The 20,927-nt window shown below is 41.0% G+C and overlaps 1 protein-coding gene across 3 annotated transcripts in view; it reads right to left on the minus strand.

The window, feature by feature from the left end:
- micu1 (mitochondrial calcium uptake 1) overlaps nucleotides 1–19,747 on the minus strand; it is a 38,415-nt gene extending 18,668 nt beyond the window's left edge. For 2 of the 3 annotated variants that reach the window (XM_034152049.1, XM_034152048.1), the window contains exons 1-5: nucleotides 19,600–19,747; nucleotides 14,729–14,893; nucleotides 13,575–13,767; nucleotides 11,543–11,705; nucleotides 5,740–5,783 (exon numbers count right to left, since the gene is read on the minus strand). In XM_034152049.1, coding sequence (XP_034007940.1) covers nucleotides 5,740–5,783; nucleotides 11,543–11,705; nucleotides 13,575–13,767; nucleotides 14,729–14,892 — 564 coding nt within the window. In that variant the 5' untranslated portion in view covers nucleotide 14,893; nucleotides 19,600–19,747. Of the gene's footprint in view, nucleotides 1–1,779; nucleotides 1,792–5,739; nucleotides 5,784–11,542; nucleotides 11,706–13,574; nucleotides 13,768–14,728; nucleotides 14,894–19,599 lie in introns of all 3 variants that reach the window. The other variant, XM_034152047.1, reaches the window with a different exon arrangement.
- Nucleotides 19,748–20,927: the final 1,180 nt, after the last annotated feature.

A 20,927-nucleotide genomic window follows, 5' to 3' on the forward strand; every position in this document is an offset into this window, starting at 1 on the left:
ACAGTGCGAAAAAGACAAAGAAATAGAGGAGTGACATTCCAAACAGCGGCCCCTGGGAGCTTCCTGTGAAATCAGAAAGAGGAAACACGACAACAGTTGGTGTGACAAGAGGCTCCTTTGCATTGGAGCAGCCCCGCCTCTGCACTCCCTCTGAGTGACAGGTGTCGGCTCTCAGTCGAAGCTGGTCACGCTGCAGACGCTTAAACGGGCCACAGCATGTAGGAACAGTTTGGATACCTTTTAAATGTACTTCCTGCCTTCAGTGACTCTAAACCATGCTCTACAAATATCATGCAGCACTGACATCTGGACAATCCAGAGGATGGATTTGTGAAGGCTTGTCAAGCACATCAATACAGCCTCGATGTTAGCTAACAGTCAGAGCCATTTCCTGGGTCCAAAAAACCACCCTGTGAGGCCACCATGCGCAGAGAGGGGGCGCCACCACCAGCTACTTCTCTGTGAGACACAGGCAAAGGCAATAGAGCAGTGCATGCTGGGAAAAAGGCTACAGTGCCAAAGCATGTCGAAAGCTAGAGCTTGTATTTCTTCAAAGGGATGAAGGAAGAAAAGGTGTGTTTATAAAGCAAGACAGAGGGAGTGCAGGGGAACAGCACTGCTAGGATTTGGCATTGACCAATACAGGCTCCTTATAAATCTTAGCTGCTCTTTTCATCTCAGCTTTGCAAGGCTTGATGTTTCTCAAAAAAAATCCTTTAAATTTTCCTTAGGGGCACTGACTAATTATGAATTATGCAGCAGGGCTGCATTTTAATAATCCCTGTAGAGGCAAAGCATAAAGTCTTCACTTTCAATAATTCAGCAGGGATGGCCTGGCACGCAGCTGCCTCTGACAAGCTATACAAAGGTCAACAGGGAGGTCTCTAACACAATGTTCAATAATAATACAGAGTTTGCATACTAGAGCACACACAATAGGGTGCGTGCCTACTCTGGTGTCTGACACTCCCTGTCATTATCAGGTGCACAGGTTGTAACCTGCCCTTTGCTGCCTTTGGATGATCTTTGCATTACCCTGACTGAGACATTCAGACCTGCTGAAAAGCCAAATCATTTAGGAGATAAGCTAATAGGTCAAGGCTCATTTATTCACACGTACCAACATAAATGTGTACATGAGAAGCATTTGAATCACAAAAAAGTTCCCCAGTGGTTTCTGGTGAAACAGTTTTGGAGCAAAATTGGAAACAATAAGCATAATTGGGAACAATATGCTCAAATGAACCAACTCATACACATTTATGGAAGTGAAATAAGTGATTTAAGTGTCCTTGTAAGGTGGTGGTGCTTTATTCTTCTTATTCTACTTCTATCCTCACACTATGACTTCCCCTACAAGGCTGTGTATGACACCTACAGAATATAAACCCGGTGAGAGAAAAGCTGGAAGATGATTCAACATTTTATCCCCAGTGTACCAATTTCTTGTTGAAAATGATACACTGTAATGCACAGTTTGTCTGCTGGCCTATACACAGTGGTCATAAACCTAACTGAGGCTGTGTCTCTGGGTTCACACTTGCTGAAGCTGAGATGGGGTAAATGCAGAAAAACGACTTATTTAGCTGTTCCCCTGGACTAACAACAATGAATAGCTGTGCCCCCCGTGTTACTACAGAGCAGTGAGAGAGTGAGTAATAGAAAGATAGAAAACTAGACAGAAGAGGAGGAAAAATGAGAAGGAGGGAGTTGGTAGAGAATACAAAGTGCAGTTTTTTCATTCAGGTGCACACATGCTGCTCGGCACACACCCCATACCTGCCAGAAGTCCTGCAGAGAGGGAGGGGCAGAACGGGAAGTAGATGAGGAGAGAGGAAGGGAGACAAAAGAGGAGAGGAGGAGAAGGAGGAGGGATGGGGAGTTTATGGGTGGACAATGGGGGTCAGTAAATGGGATGATGGGGGGAGGAGACAGAGAAAAAGTAGGGAGTTTGGGAGAAGGGGAGTTGAGGATGATTTTTATTCACGAGGAAGGGAGGAGAGAGAAAATGGAGGGATTACTCGTTACGTGAATGAGCGAGGATGGCTGATAAGAGCACGATAGAATCATCAGCAGTTAACAATGGTAACGTCAGGTCACATCAACATTAGATTACGGCAGCAGTAAGCATGCCAACATTATCGGGGAAGGGACCATGGTGTAATGAAAACACAAACAAACATTTAAAGACCTCTCAAATGACTGTGTGCATATGGACAGGAAAATAAAAGCAAAACAAACAGGGTGGGTCAATATGGACAGCGGTTGTAAAACAACCCTATTGTATTGTTTACATACAGAAGGAACCTGGAACAAAAGAGTGTCAGCATGAGGGGGCGGGGATAGGAAAACATGAGAGGTGTATACCACCATGAAACACTCCTTCCTCTTAGCTGTGGCTAAACTGTACGTATGTGACACATCTTTGAGTTGGCCTGGCTATTTTTATATAAAACTATGGGAAGGAGACACAGGGCTCCTTTAATAGAGCTCTCATGTTACTCTCACACACTGCTGTACACCTCTCTGCCATCGACCTTAGACTTCATTGCCGTTTATCACCCAACCCCCAGCTGAAACACTCCCTTTGTACTTCACCACACCCTCCATCAACTTCCTGATTTACACACTTCAGATATTGCACCACTGTACCTGGGTTGGCCATTTCATCTCCATGTTTCATGTGAACTGGATTTCATGGCAGGAAACAGTAATGGTTTATTCCTCCGCCAACTAGCTAAGGGGGGGCTATAAAGGCAATGGGGAGGTGGCATGCGTGTCTGTGGGCCCAAAGGGGGTTGGGCCGAGCCAGAGGGGGAGGGGGGGGGGGGGGGGGGGTTCTCGGGTATCTCCGGCCATGGCAGGAAGATCTCAGGGGACAATAAAAAGATAAATACAGTATCAGAGAAAACCATGTGTGTAGAGTGGGGGTCTTCAAAACTGTTCAGGCTAACGACCCCTCGGCTAAAAGAGGGACGGATCAGTGACCTTCAGACTCCTGCGTATGTATAAAATTGAGTTGCCATTAAAGAGCCATGTAAAAAATTACTTTTTATGATTCTTCAATGTAATGTGACAGTTTGTTGTTTTACGGAAATAGCTATTTATCTTTGCTAATAATACTGTAGATTCATATTACTGGAATCTGTCCTGGAAGAGTCACGGACCCTCAGTTGAAGATCTAGAGATTTGCATGGCAAATAAGCAAACGTAAGAAGTGGAGATAAGCAACACATTTACATAAGCAGACAAGAGCCATAAAAGAGTGTTGCATTTTGATTTTAGGTCGCTGCAGAATGTTGTATTTTCTTTGGATTAATGTATATCCCTATAGCCTTTGGGTTGATATGCTGTAGAGATATTCAAATCAAAACTCTGGGAACTTTGAAGAAAACGTAAGGAGTATAAAAATCACGTTCGAGTTGCAGCAGGAGGAACGTGGTGATAGAGTCTTTAGCCACGCTGCGTGACTTGTGTGGTTTATCTGCATAGAGAATGGAGATGAGATACAGAATAACTCATCATCATAGCAGCCTGGAGGCTGATGGATGTCCTAATGAGGTTAGAATCTACAATCATCACTGTTGATTAGCTATTACTAAATGAATGGAGGTGTTTGGCAACTGGGGGTGAGAGATGCTCTTTGGGATCATCGAGAGGGCAGTAATTGTCACAAATCAATACCAAAGAAAGCAGTAATGAAAATAATGATTGTGGTGATTTAAATTGATGGTCTCTATTTTCCTGACTGTGAGCAGAGAGGTGTTAGCATTTAGAGCAGAGCTTCTTGTAAGGCCAGTCTGTGGACAAATAAGGGGGCTAGCCTGATCAAAGCTAACCTGTGGTCAAATAGGTCATTATGCACTGGACATGTCCACTTTGTACATGTCTCTCTTAATGATTACATGTGGAGATGGAGCTAAAGAGCAACACTGAACTAGGTGTAACCAACTGAAGGTCTATAAGAACTAGTTAAAGGTTGAAACAAATATATTTCTTCATTACCCTTTCAATCTTTTTCTGAACCTTTAGAGCTCAGACAATATTTGAAAAAGATAACCTTGTTATAGTCTCAATTATTGGGAGTGGAAAATAATATGAATTGATGGTTGAGGAGCAGACAGCAAAGCAGGAGCTAAATCAAAGGCATGAAAGAAACAAAAGAAAGTATACAGGGGATGGTTTGTGAAGAACAACAAACTCCAACTTTTTTTAAAACATGTACCCCGTCATTCACATTTGTTTCTCCTATTGTACCTGCAATGGGAGTATCTCAGCTTGGGTGCAAGATATCAACAGAAATGCAAAGTGGATGCAGGAATGCAAGCTAACATTCTCATAGCTGTGTTTCTCTGATGGCATCATCTGGATCTTTCTCTATTAATTTCTGCGCCCACTCCTGACAGAATGTAATGGCGTTTTCTATTTGCTTTTCTATCTCTTTCCATATGCCATCTCTCACAATGCTGCAACCCCAATGCCCCTGATGACTATTTGTTTATTTCAATGACATTGAGCTATCACCTCAATTTATACCTCATTCCAGTTCTATTTATCCTTTTCCTCAACGTCATATCAGGCTGAAGGATGAATGAATGTGGCGGATCTTTGATTTATATTGCATTTCATATGTTGTTCATAGATTTATTATTATTTTAGGGATATTATTCACTGTTTTTATTTAAGATTACATTTAAAAAGGACTAATGTTTAGCAAAAGATGCATGTACCTACTAAACAAAAAACAGATACTGCATAATAATTGATAAACAACTCTAGTTAACTTATATGGAAGTATATAATATATAGAGTAATGCCCATTTATAAACCAGTTTACATATTCATTTTTAGATATTATCTTTGACATTTATTCCCACTTCATTTCCCTATGTGTTTCTTCGCTACTTGACTAAATAGGGACCATACTTTTCAAAACCTCACCTATAATTCATTCTCTTTGTATGTATATTTAAAACCAAAGCACTAACGTATAAACCCTAATTATCAAGTGCGGACTTCATTTTCTTAAAAAGAAACTGCATGAAATAAGGATCAATATTTAAGAGTTATGGGATTATATCTGACAAAACTTTAGACAACATAATAATAATAATTAAAGACCACATTTTTACTGATGTTGAGCTTTCACTTGGGACTACTCTTTAATAAACAATAACATATGTAATCTTTCAGAGAGTTAATAAAAGGTGGAATGTTGTTTTGCAAAGAGATGTTACCGTTTCTTTAAATGTAATTGTTCAGATCTTTAGGGCGCATAAACACATTTGTATTCATCTGTGTTGTTTTTGGGTGGGTTGTAGGAGTGTAGAAAACAGATATTTTTAAACTTGGCCACATAAAACTGGAATTATCTTCATGGCCAACACCACAATGTATATCTGGAGTAAGTGAGGAGAATTGTGTTCATTTGTATTTTTGGATGAACTGATTCTTTAAGCAATTATTCACCTTGGTAAATATAGGGAATAAACCCCTCTAGTAAACTGGGGAAAGAAATAAGCTCCAAAAAGATGTTATTAGTACAGCTTTCTGGGGAAATGCAATTCTCATTGAGTTTGCAGCATATTTATGAAATCAAAGCTACTTTAAACTGAATTTATGAGCAGGGGCTGAAATGTTTCTAAGACATCATTTGAATAACTCTCTGCTGCTGACGTTTTTTATTGCTAAGGTGACCCTTTGTCTTCTTTCTGTAAGGACATGATGCCCACTTCTTACCTTTCCATCATAGCGCTTCACAATGAACTGATCCAGTCCTAGACCTGAAAAAAAGAACCAGAGAGAACATCAGCAGACGTACAGATTAGACAAATCTGAGTCAAACATTTGAACAAACAAGATGTGAAGCCAGCTAGTTACACAGCAGGAGCATCAAGATTTATGATGCGGATCAAATGTATTCACTTGGTGTCATTACTGAATCAGTCGTAACCACTGACATGTGCTCAAGATTAATAACAGCCATTAACAATCCATTTCCACTTTGCATACCATTTAAAATAAACAATCATCAGCATTCATCTTTGACTCTTGTTATCATCAGAAAAAGTTTTCAACCAGCATACCAAGATGTTCAGTATGCAGTGTTTATATTCATATAGAAAGTGAAATGAAGGTGTTTGGTTCATTGCTAACACAATGTCAGTGTATGGATTTTAATTGTCGGGGATTTTAGCGTGCATGTCTGTTGTATCTCTAAGCCACTAGCTAAAGACTTTCTTGATGTTGTAGATGCTTTTAACTTCATACAACATGTATCTGGCCCCACGCAAGAGCATGGGCACACTTTAGACCTAGTCTTATCCCATGGTCTGCCCATTTCAAATGTCAATGTGTGTGATGCAGCTTTATTAGATCACCTGCCCGTGTTATTTGATTTTATTCTGCCCTGTCATAGTCTTAAATCGTGCACTCCTGTCCATCACGGTCGTATGATGAAACCTTCCACTGCTGCTAGTTTCTCCCCCACATTTGTAAACCTAGCCCAGTCTGATGCTATGTCCTCTGACTCCCTGGACACTGAGCAATTAACCTCAGCCTTTCTCTCTACCGGCACTGGAGCTCTTGACATTGTTGCTCCCCTGAAACTCATGCGCCCCAGAGCTAAATCTGATCCCTGGCTTAATGACGTCACTCGTGCTGCCAGGCGTGAGTGCCGGCAGGCTGAGCGCAGGTGGAAGAAGGACAAGCTTCATGTAACACATGACATTTTAAAAAAAGAGTTGAAAAGATGAGTTACTTTTCTGATATTATTTCTAGTAACTTAAACAAACCTTGTGTTCTTTTTAAAACCATTGATGCTATGTTAAACTCTCCTTTATCCACTTGTATTGAAGCTTCAACTGAGGTGTGTGAACAATTTCTCTGCTATTTTATAGACAAGATCTCCACTATTAGAGCCTGTATCTCACCACCCTCTTTTGACCCCTCCATTGACATCACATGCACTGCTGTCTTCCAGCAGTTTGGACCTGCGTCGTTGTCATTTCTCAGTGACTAAATTTGTTGCTAAATTAAAACCCTCATCTTGTCCCACAGACCCAGTACCTCCTCGACTTTTTAAAGAGATATGGGACACTATTGGATCTAATGTCCATACAATTATAAATAGCAGCCTAGAGTCCGGTTCTGTGCCAGTTTATTTAAAACAAGCGGTTGTGGCACCCCTGATAAAAAAAACAAATCTGGACACTTCTGTCTTCTGAAATTACAGACCCATCTCTAAGCTTCCTTTTATCTCAAAAATATTGGAGAAAACCGTACTCTTACAGCTGCAGTCTTTTATACATGCACACAATATTTTTGATATGTTTCAGTCCGGTTTTAAAGCGCTTCACAGTACTGAGTCTGCCCTTCTAAGAGTATTCATGACCTCCTGGTCACTACAGACTCTGGTGACTCTGCCATCCTTATGCTCTTAGACCTCACAGCTGCCTTTGATACGATTGACCACTCCATTCTTATCTCTCGTCTAGAGCACTGTGTGGGTATCAGGGGCACTGCCTTAGAGTGGTTCTGGTCCTATTTGTCCCAGAGATCGTTCTCTGTTAGGCTTGGTGACTTTACATCGTCTTCTGCCCCCCTATCCTGTGGAGTTCCCCAAGGTTCTATTTTGGGGCCCATTTTATTTTCCTTATACCTTCTCCCCCTTGGACTAATTTTTAGAAAACATGGCGTCTTCTACTACCTTTATACGGACGACTCCCAAATATACCTACCCCTAAATAAAAAAAACACCAGCTCTCTGATGCCCCTGGTTGACTGTCTTAATGACATAAAGGCCTGGATGGCGCTAAACTTTTTAAACATAAATGAGAGCAAAACGGAGGTCATTGTGTTTGGACCAAATAGTGATGTCCCTTCCATTGACCTGGGTTCCCTGCAACCATATGCAAAACCCATGGTCACTACTCTGGGCGTCAAAATCGACAGTGCTTTTAAATTAGATAAACAGATACACTCTGTGGTTAAATCCAGTTTTTATCACTTGAGGCTCCTGTCCAAAATTAAACCGGTTTATCCTTTTTAGACTTTGAGCGTGTAATTCATGCCTTTGTTTCTACGCGTCTAGATTACTGTAATGCACTTTATGCCGGCCTAAACAAGACCTCGCTGGCACGCCTGCAGCTGGTACAAAATGCTGCGGCTCGGCTGCTTACAGGAACACGCAAGCATGAGCACATCACACCAATTCTGGCTTCCCTCCACTGGCTTCCTGTCCATTTTATTGTGTTATTGTTTGTTTTGAAGTCGCTTAATGGGCTGGCCCCTCAGTACATCTCCGGACCTCCTACAGGTGAACACCCCCTCAAGGGCTTTGAGGTCGGCTGATCAGCTGCGGCTGGTAGTCCCTAAAACCAAGAAAAAGACCAGGGGAGATCGAGCCTTCTCAGCGGTAGCCCCCAGGCTCTGGAACGACCCCATGTCAAATTGTCGCCCACCCTCCAAACTTTGAAGTCCCGCCTAAAGACCCACCTCTTTTCCCTCGCTTTCGAGTCAGTCTGAGCTGTTTTATCGATTTGTATGCTTTTATTGTCTGTCCATAGCCTTTATGTACCGTGTATTAATTCCTATGTGTGCCTGTTATCCTTTTATCTTTTCTTATGTGTGCCTTTTATCTATTATTGTAATATTATATTTTATTATAATGTTATGTTTGGTGTGAAGCACTTTGGTAAACCCTCTGTTTTTATTATGTGCTATACAAATAAAGTGGATTGGACTCCGATGGAAATTAGTAGTCCTCACTCGGCATGTATATTTTTTCCAAACTGTTATTTCTGTCATTTATTTTTTTGCAAAAGGCGTTAATTCGGTTTGTGGCTAAATATAATTCCCCTCCCTGCAAGACGAATATGAAATGTAATTTCCACCACTGTTTACTAGTCCTAATCAAATAAACTTCAAACATGAGATATTCATTTTGCAGTTCTGACTCCAAAGTAATGTAATTCAAACTAATAAACATTGTTGGAAAGATCGTTTTCTAAACTCTTGTGTGAAGCAGCGGTTATAATCTCTTAAATGTAGCAGAATATTCCAAGAGTGGTTCTTGATATTACACTAAAGGACTGGTAGCACATCGACCTGCTGAAACAGTCTCATCAAATCAGGTTAACTTGACTTAACTGAGGGTGACGGTTAGTATAATCTCATTATTAAACTCAACATGGCTTCATCAGCGATACAGAAAATCTTATTACCTAAGACCTCTGAAAATAGCCTTCCACCTTTTTCTGCAGATTCAATTATCCTTTAACTTCAAGTCTCCACCTAAGGGGAGATTCACATTTCTGGGTCTGGATCACTGAGCTTAAGCCCACAGTTCATGACTAAATACTGGGTAAACAAGGTCTGTCACATTTGAAAGGACAAAACTGGTCTATCCAGGATTTCAAACTGTTCCACAGTCAATTCTGCTAAAGTTATAGGGAAAATACTACATCCATATGATTAGATTCAATGATCCAATATCATCTATAAACAGGGAAAACATTGATACCGCTCATATTTTAGTTACGCCTTTATTTAGAAATTCCTATTGCAAGTCTGCGTCTCCATATTCGTCAACATTTTTTAATATAAATAACTGTATAGCCCCGTCACAAAGTTGTCAAATCATTTTTTGTTGCTTTTTGTGAGGTTATTTGGATATGTTAAATAGACATGTGAAATTGTCTCATATCTTGCAGGTCCCTGTATTTCTTTAATTGACTGGAACTACTTGGAGTTTGTTGGTTAACCTCAGTTTGGTTGGGGACTAAAGTGGCTGCCCATGAAGTAACCTTCTCTTGGCTTTTTCATCTGCTTTACTGAACCTTCTGTCATCCAACAGAGCTCTTAAATGGTGTTTTGGTAGTGCTAAAGGCAGGATAAGAGAAAGGAAGAACTGGGGAATCATAACGTGGGTGGAAGCAGTACTGGGTCTAAGATAGGAAGGCCAATGGGGGCCAAGCTGGGCCAAGTCTTGAGCATGGTTAACAGATGGAAGTGCTGAGGTGAGCAGGAAAGGCAGTGCAGACGTGACAGGCCCTGCTAAGTCCTTATTAAGCGCTGCTGCAGGCTTCCCTCATGTACTGTGGATGAATGTGCTGGACGTAATAATCCTCACACACTGTGCATTAAACCGCAAGTTTGTGAAGGAGGCTAATATAATGCCATATAATAAATCTCACACAAATTTAAATAATTTTAGTGTTGATTAACCGGATAATGATGATAGTGGTGCGGATCCATGTCCATGCCAAGTTAAGCTCACTGCCTTTCCAACCCTCCCATGGCTGGAGATCAAATATCTCTCACTGGCTCCATGTGTGACGCCTGAGATCTGCTCTGGTTTGAACCTGTTAATTGATAGACCAACTGCTGTGCTGTAAGTCCCTCAACTCAGCACGATCGGACAGCCGTGTCACCCGCCCCCCCCTCCACGCCTCCCTTCATACTTGTAAGCACAGTCAGAGGGATCGTTATACCATGAGTCTGGAACTGCCAAGCGTGGTGTCCCTGTAAAATGGATGGAACATGGGGTGGAGGCTATGTTGTGTAATATAATTTCAGAAAGGTTGTCGGGGTGTAATTGAGATACAAATCTCGGATGAGATAAAGAATCCATACCATAGACTGTATATAAAGATGGAGGCATGGCGGCTGGCTACAGTATAGGTCATAATACCCTGCCCTATCCATGTTAGCTAATGCGATATTGGCCTAACAAAAAAGTCAAAGTACAGGTAAAATATTATGCAGTTTCTGTAATTTAATAGTGGTTCTTGTCAAGCTGATACATACTCAAGTGTTGATTTTAATGAAATATTTCGTATTAATCACTTATTTGATGCTATAAATCTGATGCCAGACGTTATGATTGATAACTGTGTCTGAATTAATTAGCTCCAAATTTGGACGCTTGAGAGGGAGAGGAGCTGTTACTTTAACTCTCTATAACAATCACAAGTCTGTACTTTAACAGGTGTCAACTTGAACATAAATGTATTTTAGAGATATCCTAGCCAAAGCTACTGTGGTGCTAGCAGAGCAACTAGGTGGCTTGTGCTAAAAGCTGTGGTTTTGCTTGGCTTGTGATTGGATCGTGCAGGTGTGTGGGTGGGACCTAGATACTAAGGTTGAGCTCCCCAAGCACTACTGTGCAGATTTTGGCTCCAATAGGGGATCTTTTAGCTTTACTTGTAGAGTGGAAAAAAGTAGCGATGCCATTGTACATCTACATAAAGTATATGTTGTAAAAATGTACCTGAGGGGAGGATTTCAATTCCAACTGCTCCCTTATCACAAACCTTTATTACTTCCTGTAACTGCAAGTTTATTTCATTGTAACTGGTGGACTTTTCTCAACTATCTTCTAAATAAAGAATTGCAAAAAAAGAAGTGTACCTGAATCTAAAAAACACACAAAAGCGATAAAGAAAAACGTAATTAAGAACATAGAAACTATCTGTATCATGTGATTGAGTCAGTGATAATGCCTAAGCAAAGCATATAGAAGGAAGGAGAGGAGACTCACTCTCAGGCTGCTTCTCGTTAGGAGTGATGGAGCGTATGAAGTCCTGCGGCGTCATGTAAACCTCAGCATCACCGTGCTCGCCGATGACCTTCAGCGTGGCAAAGTAGCGAAATATTTTGTCTGGGGTTGAGTAGGCTCTTATCCTGTTCTCATACTCCATCACCTGCCAAGCAGAGAGGAACCACAATTAATGATCACACGGCGGAAGCACCACTCTAACATACTTCAGCATCAACCAAATCAAGATCCAGCTATCCAATCCTGTGAAAGTCAAATGAGTTGAAGTGGAGTTAAGAGGGTGAAGAAGTGATCAGAATAAAGAAGCAGGTGGTGAGAGAAAAACAAGTTGATGGACTGAGGGGGGGGTAAGTATATTAACCTCCCGACTCAAGCATCCCGTAATCAAAACAGGAAATAGTGTTATCAACAGCATCGAGACTGACAGGTTAACAAAAGAGACTGCAGGAACTATCATGGCCACACAAAGCTGTGACAACCACACATAAGGCTAACAGCATGACAAACCAGAGTCCAACATTTTGGAAATGACTAAATCATTCAGCTCTGTTACACACATTAGCCACGTCAATGTTTGCCTTGACTCTGCCATTTGCTTTTCAGCAGAAAGTTTCCAACAAATGCAGCAAAACTGGGAAATTGTTACAGCGGTGTCGGGTTGGGAATCGAGCTGAGCTACACTAATCCACACAGACCGTTATTTGATGTGACACTGAATGATTGTGTATGCCACACAAACTCCACTGTAGAGAAAGTAAAATACGTTACGCAGCTTCAACTTCTTGAAGCCGTTATCCACTCCAACTTGATGAGAAAAAGAGTGAGAAACAGACTTTCATCAAAAAGGATTCTCTTCTCGCGCCTGTAGCGATGATTGCGTGCCTCTTTGTTGGTTCCCCCATTTAAGCAGATCTTATTGGTCCATGGGGGAATCACCAAGAGTGTGTCCCTCAGAGGAGGCAACCATCAGCGTATGGATGAGAGGTTATGGCACAGTCATGTGGAAATGCTGACAGAAAGCCCAGGATACGATGTCATCTCATCTTCTCAGATTTACAGGCTACTGATCGCAGCATCACCCACACTGATGGAGACTCTAGCCTGGTTTTAAAGCTTTCAGCCATTGATGCAATCTCTTCTCCATTACAAAAATTGCACATTTAAAACCAGGGGGTGAATTTCAACTTACACCAGTTATTTATTACAGTTTCTCAAAGATTTTTCTGCAAGTGTCAGATCTTTTTCAAAGTAAGAAGGGGAAAGCACTGAACATGAAAATCTGAGTGGAAATTCCCTCTTGCTACATAATTTTGCACTTTAGTAATTTGAGTGTTTTCAGACAAAAATAAAGAAAAACATATGGAAGTACCCACAATCTCAACAACAAATGATCTACATTTGAAGAACAGATGCACATTTTGAAGATTTGCACACAACTTCACACAGCAAACTTTATTAGACAGAGACTCTTTATTGTACGTACTGAGCGAGCTGGAACAAACAAGCTATTTTTACCAACACGCTAGTGAGTCCTGCAGTGCTGTGATTCACTAAAACGTTCTGCTCCCTAGACGTCTGCTGTATATGCTTTCAGCAGGCTGAGGCTGCTGCTGAGGCAAGAGTGATTGCACAATTGTTACAGCTACACCCATATGTACTGTTGCATCACATTTCCTTTGAGAAATTTGCATCCAAAGTTCAAAACTCTTCCTCATTCCTTCTTCCTGGTCCTCCAACGGTAATATATAGAACTACACACTGTGTATTTCGCACCATATCAAAGGGCCTTGTTTTTTTTTCGGGCTGTCCTTTGTCACCTGGTACCTAATTAACATCAATAAAATCTGTACGACAGCACAATGCGTGCAGATTCCTTTGTTCGTAAAATATTCCATAAAAAATATACTGGCGTTTGCATTCTGATCATTGATTGGGAGGGCTTTCAAAACACATTTCGAGGTGAATTAACTACTGGAATAAGTGAACAGTTGAATGTTGATTATTTATTGATTACCTTGCGGTCACGGAATCCAGAGCGTTGCTTCTTTTTTTTTTCCTCACCGCCTTCCGTTATTTCTTCGTCTCCGCTGCTGGCCTCTACCGATTTCTCCGACTCCGTCTCGGCATCGGCATCCTTCACGAAATCCACCCCCTCTCCGGCTGTTTGCTCAAAGTGTTGAACGGAAGGCCCCGCCTCATTATTTGCTCTAGTTTTCAACAAAAAAACGAATTAGAAGGATACAAGGGAGACATTTCTATGTCATTTACAAAGACAAATGTATTGCAATATCATTTTGTGTTTTGCTCTTGAAGTAGATTTGGTGATGTGTGTGGCTGACTTTGTTCTGCAGCTATGATTCTGGGGGAGTCAGAGAGATTTTGTGCTGTGTTGTGTTTTGCTTGCTGAGAGGTCTACCAGGGCAAGCTCCCACTTGACCATCTTCAGACTAAATTGAAAATTGGAATAATAATAATAAATAGCAGAGTCTGTCTTGGGTTCATAATAATTCAGTTTAACGAGACACAGCGAGAATGAAGGGTGAGGGCCTGGAACAGTCTCGTCCCATCAGTCTCAAATGCCCTGAGGCCCCATCCATCACTCCGCCTCTTGCACAGTCATTCTGTCCCCATAGAGCTCTAACGTCAAAACTCTCCCTAGCTTTGCCTTAACTAAACAAGCCTCGTTAGTAATGAATAGCCATAAAAACATTATGTGACACTCCTGGGGTGGTGGCTTGGCATGTCAACAGAAATGCAGGTAAGCAATTTCAATGGGTGGTTTCCCTAACATTTGTGTGTACCGGAGGGGAATCGACTTTGGCATGTGCTAAAAAAGAAAACTCCTATCAAAAACTGCACCGCGAGCAAATCCTAGTTTACTCAATGTGGATCAAGGATTGCTTGTTGAATAGGCTCCACGCCAGATAAAGCCTGAAGTCATGTGTGAAGAGAAGCATGGTCCAGTCAAAGAAACAAGAACAAAATGCAGCTAAAAGAAAGCATGGAAAATAAAATCCCAGTGATTTGACGTTGTGAGTAACACTGTGTTTGGGGTTGCTGAGCAAGTTTGATTGATACTCTTTAAAATGACAATAGAAGGCAATTATCATTATCCCAGTACTACTCATCATAAGCGCACAGCAGAGGTAATTCTGGGCTCAGACTTACCTTTGCCAGAGCAGTCCAGCACTGGCAGACACACCAGTGACCCCAGCCAGGGCAGCCAGCTTCAGCCTCCTCTGGCCAGACCCTCGCACAGCCCCACTGTTGTAACGGCGGGTCAACTGCGTTAGCCCCACCGAAACTGCGGACAATGCCCGCAAGCGGAACATCCTGCGGGAAGTAAAGAAAAAAAGGGTGTGGTGAAAAAGCTGCTACTTATAACAGGACTGTACTGTATACAAATTTACAACAATTTCGTTTTGGTGATTTCCAGCATGTGAGGATAGAAAAAAAAGTCATGCGCTGATGGCTAATCAAGTATAAAACAGTTTCAAACTACACATCACACATATCATCTGAACTTCTTGTAGAAGTGGCACATAGCTACAACTATGCTAAGAACAGTTCCTCTTCAGAAAGTCGTGTAAGTCTTAGGCAAGGATTTGGACAATTTGGCCACAAAACTAATCAACAATCATCTCAAGAGACAAAGCTTAGAACAATAGCAGTGCACTCGTGGGATGTGTCTTCAAACGGCTCTGCAGGAAAAACCATACCTTTAAAAATCAATGCATAAAATGTCCTGCAATCCTCACACCTCAATTAATAAACAACAGAAAGACGGGATAAAACTAATTGCCACCAGTGCAGCTAAGCTCCAGAACTTAATTTTCAACCATAGTGGTGCTTCATTCATCTGTGTCATGGAAAGATGATTAAATATTAAGCAATGGGGCTACTGGTGTGCATCTGTAGCTCCCGTGTGGCACAAAGGATGGGACTGAAGAGTTCATCCCACTGAGGCCTGAAGCTGCCACCTGTCGATATCCTATTAACAATTCAGACACGGATGCCAAACTGATTTGGTAGAAAGACAGACTAAGACATGGCGTATGCTAATTGGAGTGTTCGGCAGCCCATGGCAATTGGGACTGAGGGGAACCGCAAGCATGCATGCATTGCGTACCATTTTGTATGAAGCTGAAGACTGACGCTAAGAGACTGGTGCCACAGATATTATGTAAATAAGGGAAAGGAATAAAGCTTTCCAATGCAACAGAACAACTTGAATGCAAGCTGATGGCACAAAAGAAACAAATATCTTAGCGCTTACATTGTGGCACTGAACATGCTAATTGGTTTACAATGAATATGCTTGTCATGCATCTACAGTATATGGTTTAAATGAAATCATTTTAAGTCACTTTGGATAAAATGTTTCCACCAAATATAATCAAATATAATGTCAGTACCATACAACATGAACAATTAGCCATATCTGTAAATTACAAAATGGAATTGATGAGAATGAAGGCCATCATTTCTGGATCAGTTCTCCAAATCTGACCTGAGATAATGTTTTGATGCCCATATCAGATCTGCTTGTGAAAACTATTTATTTTTTATTTCTGCCACAGAAACGTACACACATATGCTAGAAAAGCCCTAATACACTAGAGGCATTGGGACAAACAAACACAAACACAGACTGTATGACTCTAAGCTAGCAGCTGAGGACCGCCCATTCAGCTGAGATGAAATTAAATAATTATCAAAGTCAAAGTTACCCATGATCTGTGAAATCCCCAGTTGGGGGCCTTGGAGCTTGCACAAAAAATAGATTTAATTTTTACAGCTGAGACCAACCAATGCTATTTCGTTTCATTAGCTTGTCAGAACTTTTTGTCTAGAAAGGGAACTCAGGGAACGTGAAAGCTATCTTGAATTAAAAGCAGTGAACCACACTGAAACTCCTTTATCTGTATCCAACTGTACGTGTATGTAATAAAATGACTCTTATTAATGAATTAGGTTACCCATTATCTCTGGTGGAGACATCTCTGCATAAAAAAAATACAGGAACACACATTGCAATGGACAATAGCTTGCGGAGATTAAGGAAATATATAACACAAAAAAGAAAACAATACATTTTATTTGGTAGCAGATATAAACCAAATAAATACTGAACGTTTTTTTTTTAAAGGTCACTGATGGACATCATTTTTGGTAAAAGATTTCTCAAGCTGCTTCTTAGAGATTTACTCTTAGAACAGTATCCAGTTATACAGTCACTTGGATCCACCCTTTCTTGTCTTTGTTCTACATCCATGAAGCAACAGACATCCATAACAGTTTGCCACATTTAGAACAAAATCCCACTGTTTATATAATTGAAAAGAGTTATCAGTAGGGTTGGGAACCGAAACTCGGTTCCAGATGAGAACCGAAAAGAAAATGCCGGGTACCGGCCGGGTACCCATACAAAATACACAATTTAGGTTCTGCTTAACGGTTCCTAAACGCGGTAGACCCTGTATTCCACCAGGTCCGTCTGCGCCGCGGTGACCCGGTGGAATACAGGGTAAGGGCGGACTGGCCATCTGTGTGTTCTGGAGAATCACAGAACGGCCAGTCGTCAGCGGGCCGTTGACGGTCGGCTCGGTACGCTGACAGCCGGCACCGCCCTTAATTTTTTTAAACGGCATCATGTAAGTTGCGCTGACAGGCGACAGAGGTCCACAGTTGCCCCGCAGCGAGGCTCCCCCTGCCCTCCCGTAGACAGTTCACAAGCTCAGTCACTTCATAACACCAAAGATGGATCGCGGTAAACTCTCTAAAGTGAGGCTCCACTACACTAAAAAAGAAAAAGACTAGGCACAGTGTAATGCCTGTTAATAGCTTGCCACAGGCATAGCTCAGTTAAAATAAAGCACAGCTATTGTGCAATACATTTGTATTGCATGTATATTTTTTATTTGTAAAAATGTCAGTTAAAGCTTAAAAGAATAAAGATATTTTTGTTATCTAAACGTTTGACCTCTTTCTTTTACAATTTTGGAATCGAAACGGGGAATCGATAACAACCGGAATCGATAAGCAGAACCGGAATCGGAATCGATACATTTCAAACGATACCCATCCCTAGTTATCAGCATCTCTCTGTCTTGATCAAACGCATATATTACCTACACGGCAAATCCCAGCCAATGACGATCATATTTTACATCCAATTATGCCTACCTTTTAGAATAAAGGATGGCTTATTCAGCATATGGCTGTCCCAGTTGTATCCTTTCATAGTAAGCCAAGTGTTTAAAGGCATTCATTTGGTTAACATTTTAAAAAGCCATTCAGTGCAGCCAGTCCCACAGCACAGTCCAGAGTTACATTCAGCCTGAATACTGGGACCTGAAACTGAGCTGGGACCTCATAAATACAGTTATAAGACATATTTGCTCAAAAGCAATAGGGATGTTGCGGATTGCGAACTGGTGGCTGAACGTTTTAGGGCTTCTTAAAATCAACGTTATCTCTTTAGTTTTCTTAATATCTATAGGTTGTATCCTTTCAACCATTAATAGGTCCCTCACCACCTTCCTTTAGGCATCCTTATTGTTGTCATTTATCAGTCCAATCTCTGAGGTGTCATCTCTGACTTTACTGACAGTGAAACGTTGAGATGCCCCATGAGAAAGATAAGTGTTTATGTTGTGTGAACACTGCCCGGTACTTGGATGATCACATCCAGTAAAAACAAAAAGGGACAGCAAAGGAGCGGGCAGTGGGACACCCTAACAGCCTGGGGCACTTAAAATTATGTTTTATGCCCCGAGTTGAAACTAGTGATGCATTCATCTCGAACAATAGTAAACTGTGCTGTTCCAAGCCACTAAACTTTGCAGTTCCTCTGTTGCCTAGGGATGTTTTTTGCCTCGAAGCGTAGATTTAAACAGTGGGAGTGGATTATTGCCAAAAGTACCGGGTGCAAAGATAATGAAAAGTTGATATGGTTACCTTCTACCAAGGTCTGTCACTTGCTTGTGAATTATGACAACTAACTTATGAGGTGATTTATAAAATGTATCATCCCCATACATCTGTTGTTTAGAATGTTGACTATTCAAAATAAAATAAAATGCAGTTGTAAACAGACAACGGTCAATCATACTCAAAGGTTTGGTCCTTTTCAAAGCGTGGTGACTCATTGGATAGCCATTGCTATCCGCCTAACTGGAATAGCAGGTGTATAATAAACCTAAGAGTTAGAACTGTGACATAACTGCAGGTAAAGAAATCCAAAAGGGGCAGCAAACACAAGCTGTAAAAACCTCCTAGGTTCTGTGTAATGCCCTGGTAGCTAGTTTTGTGAGACACACAACCAAAAACTGAGGTCCAGGGAGAATACCATCAATGTTAAAAAGTAAGATAAGTTTACTTCACAGGTTAGCCAAAAATAAACGAACCTGTCTAAGAGAGATCATATATTTTCTTTTCAGAACTATCTAACCATATAACGTAAACACAATCTTCCCATATGAGCACCCATTGCGTTTTCATGAGGGGTGTGGCTGACATGATTTTATGATCCCCACCAGTGTGTCGCTGTCAGGGTCTTTGACAACAACACTGCACACAGTCATCAACAGCTAAAGTTAATTGGTAAATATAACATAACAGCGGTAAAAAAACATAATCTTTGCATTATAATAAGGGATGTGTTTGACCTGTCAGAGTGGACACCCGAAGCACCAAAGTTGTTCCAATGAAGCACAAGCACCCCAATGTTTGTTTTTAGCATTAAGTTAACGTGGTTGACAACAGCCTCCAGTAATGTTACACTCGCTGTCTTTTAACCATTAATATGTTTTCAATACCAATCCTAAATGCGCATTACTTCTTAATGTCACAAGCTTAGCTAGCGAGTCCAGCACCCCGATAATTATTTCGTACGACAGCTAACACCAGCTAGCTAGCAAGCTAACAGTGAGCATTAGCATAAACGTACACTATTAGCTCATGCAAAGGCTATTTCGTCGGCTACATAGAGTTTCGTTAGAGGGCTGTCTTAGCATAGAAGCGGCTCGGTTACTCACGTTAATGACAACACAAACGCCAGTCAGTCCAAAACGATAATGTCTTCAGCGTTTCACCTTCCCTCTTGTGTCTGCAGAGATGGAGTACCAGTTCCGTGTTCACCGAGTGCGGTGCACACAGCGGGGAGGGGCGACGTGCAGACCGCCCAGTGCAGCTCAGACGGGCTGTGTCCCACCACTGCTGGGGATCATGTACTGTCTGTGTGTAAGCTGCTAACAATACAACTTTCACAAGAAATGTTATGTTATTTACAATATGGCTTGCTCCTCTGTTCAACACATTCCTTCACCATATGGGAGCTGAAGAAGAGGGAAAACAATGCTGAGCATCCCTTTTACTTTAACTTATTCAAATAGTAGTCTATTTGTTCAGATTTGGTTTTGTATACCCTATATGCAGAGGTGGAAGAAGATATTGTACTGACGTAAAAGTAGAAGTAGGCTACCATAGTGTAGGAATACTATGTTACAAGTAAACGTCCTGCATTCAAAAGGTTACACAAGTAAAAGTACACAAGTATTCGCACCAAAATGTACCAAAAGTAAAATGACTCATTCTGCAAAATAATATATGATATGTTTTTATTATAATTAGGGATGCATTAATGTGTTTATAAAAGCTGGTAAAGGTGCAGCTAGTTTTAATTACTTTGTATACTGTAGGGTAGCTACTGAATGTTACTCCAGGTGTAACTAAAGTTATTTTTAAGTGATATTTATCATTCAAATCATTAATCAAAATGTGCAAAGTAACTAAAGGTATTAAATAAATGTGATGGAGTAAAAGTACACCATTTACCTCTGAATTGTAGTGGGGTAGAAGTACAAAGTAGCAAACAATTGAAATACTCAAATAAAGTAGCCTACACGTCTCTCAAAATTGTAAATGTACTTTACACCATATTGGAAAATGTAGGCTATGATTAGAAACTGATTGTTAGCATAGCACAGGTAGCCTACATATAGATAGATTGTTTAGAACCTCAGTCGTTCAAATTACTGAAACTGTTTATTTGGTAAGTTTGAAAATATATACACCTTGGCAGCTTTGGCAATTCAATTTCAAATTAAAAACATAATTTCAACTGAATTTAATTAGATGTGTTGAGAGTCCCTGCTGACAGTCTTGCATGGCTTGGCAGTCCTCCAGTATAAAATGTATAAACACTAAATAACCTGCCTCTTCACATGTGCAAGTTACATATATTTGCTGGACTTTATGCAAAAAAATTGCTGGGCTGCTGAGTCAACTGGGGATGTGTCACAGAAGACGTGTCCCTGAAATGCCAGGGATGCCAGAATAGTTTATATCCACCTAGACATAAACA

Source organism: Trematomus bernacchii, unplaced genomic scaffold (genome assembly GCF_902827165.1).
Source record: "Trematomus bernacchii unplaced genomic scaffold, fTreBer1.1, whole genome shotgun sequence".
Lineage (NCBI taxonomy): Eukaryota > Metazoa > Chordata > Actinopteri > Perciformes > Nototheniidae > Trematomus > Trematomus bernacchii.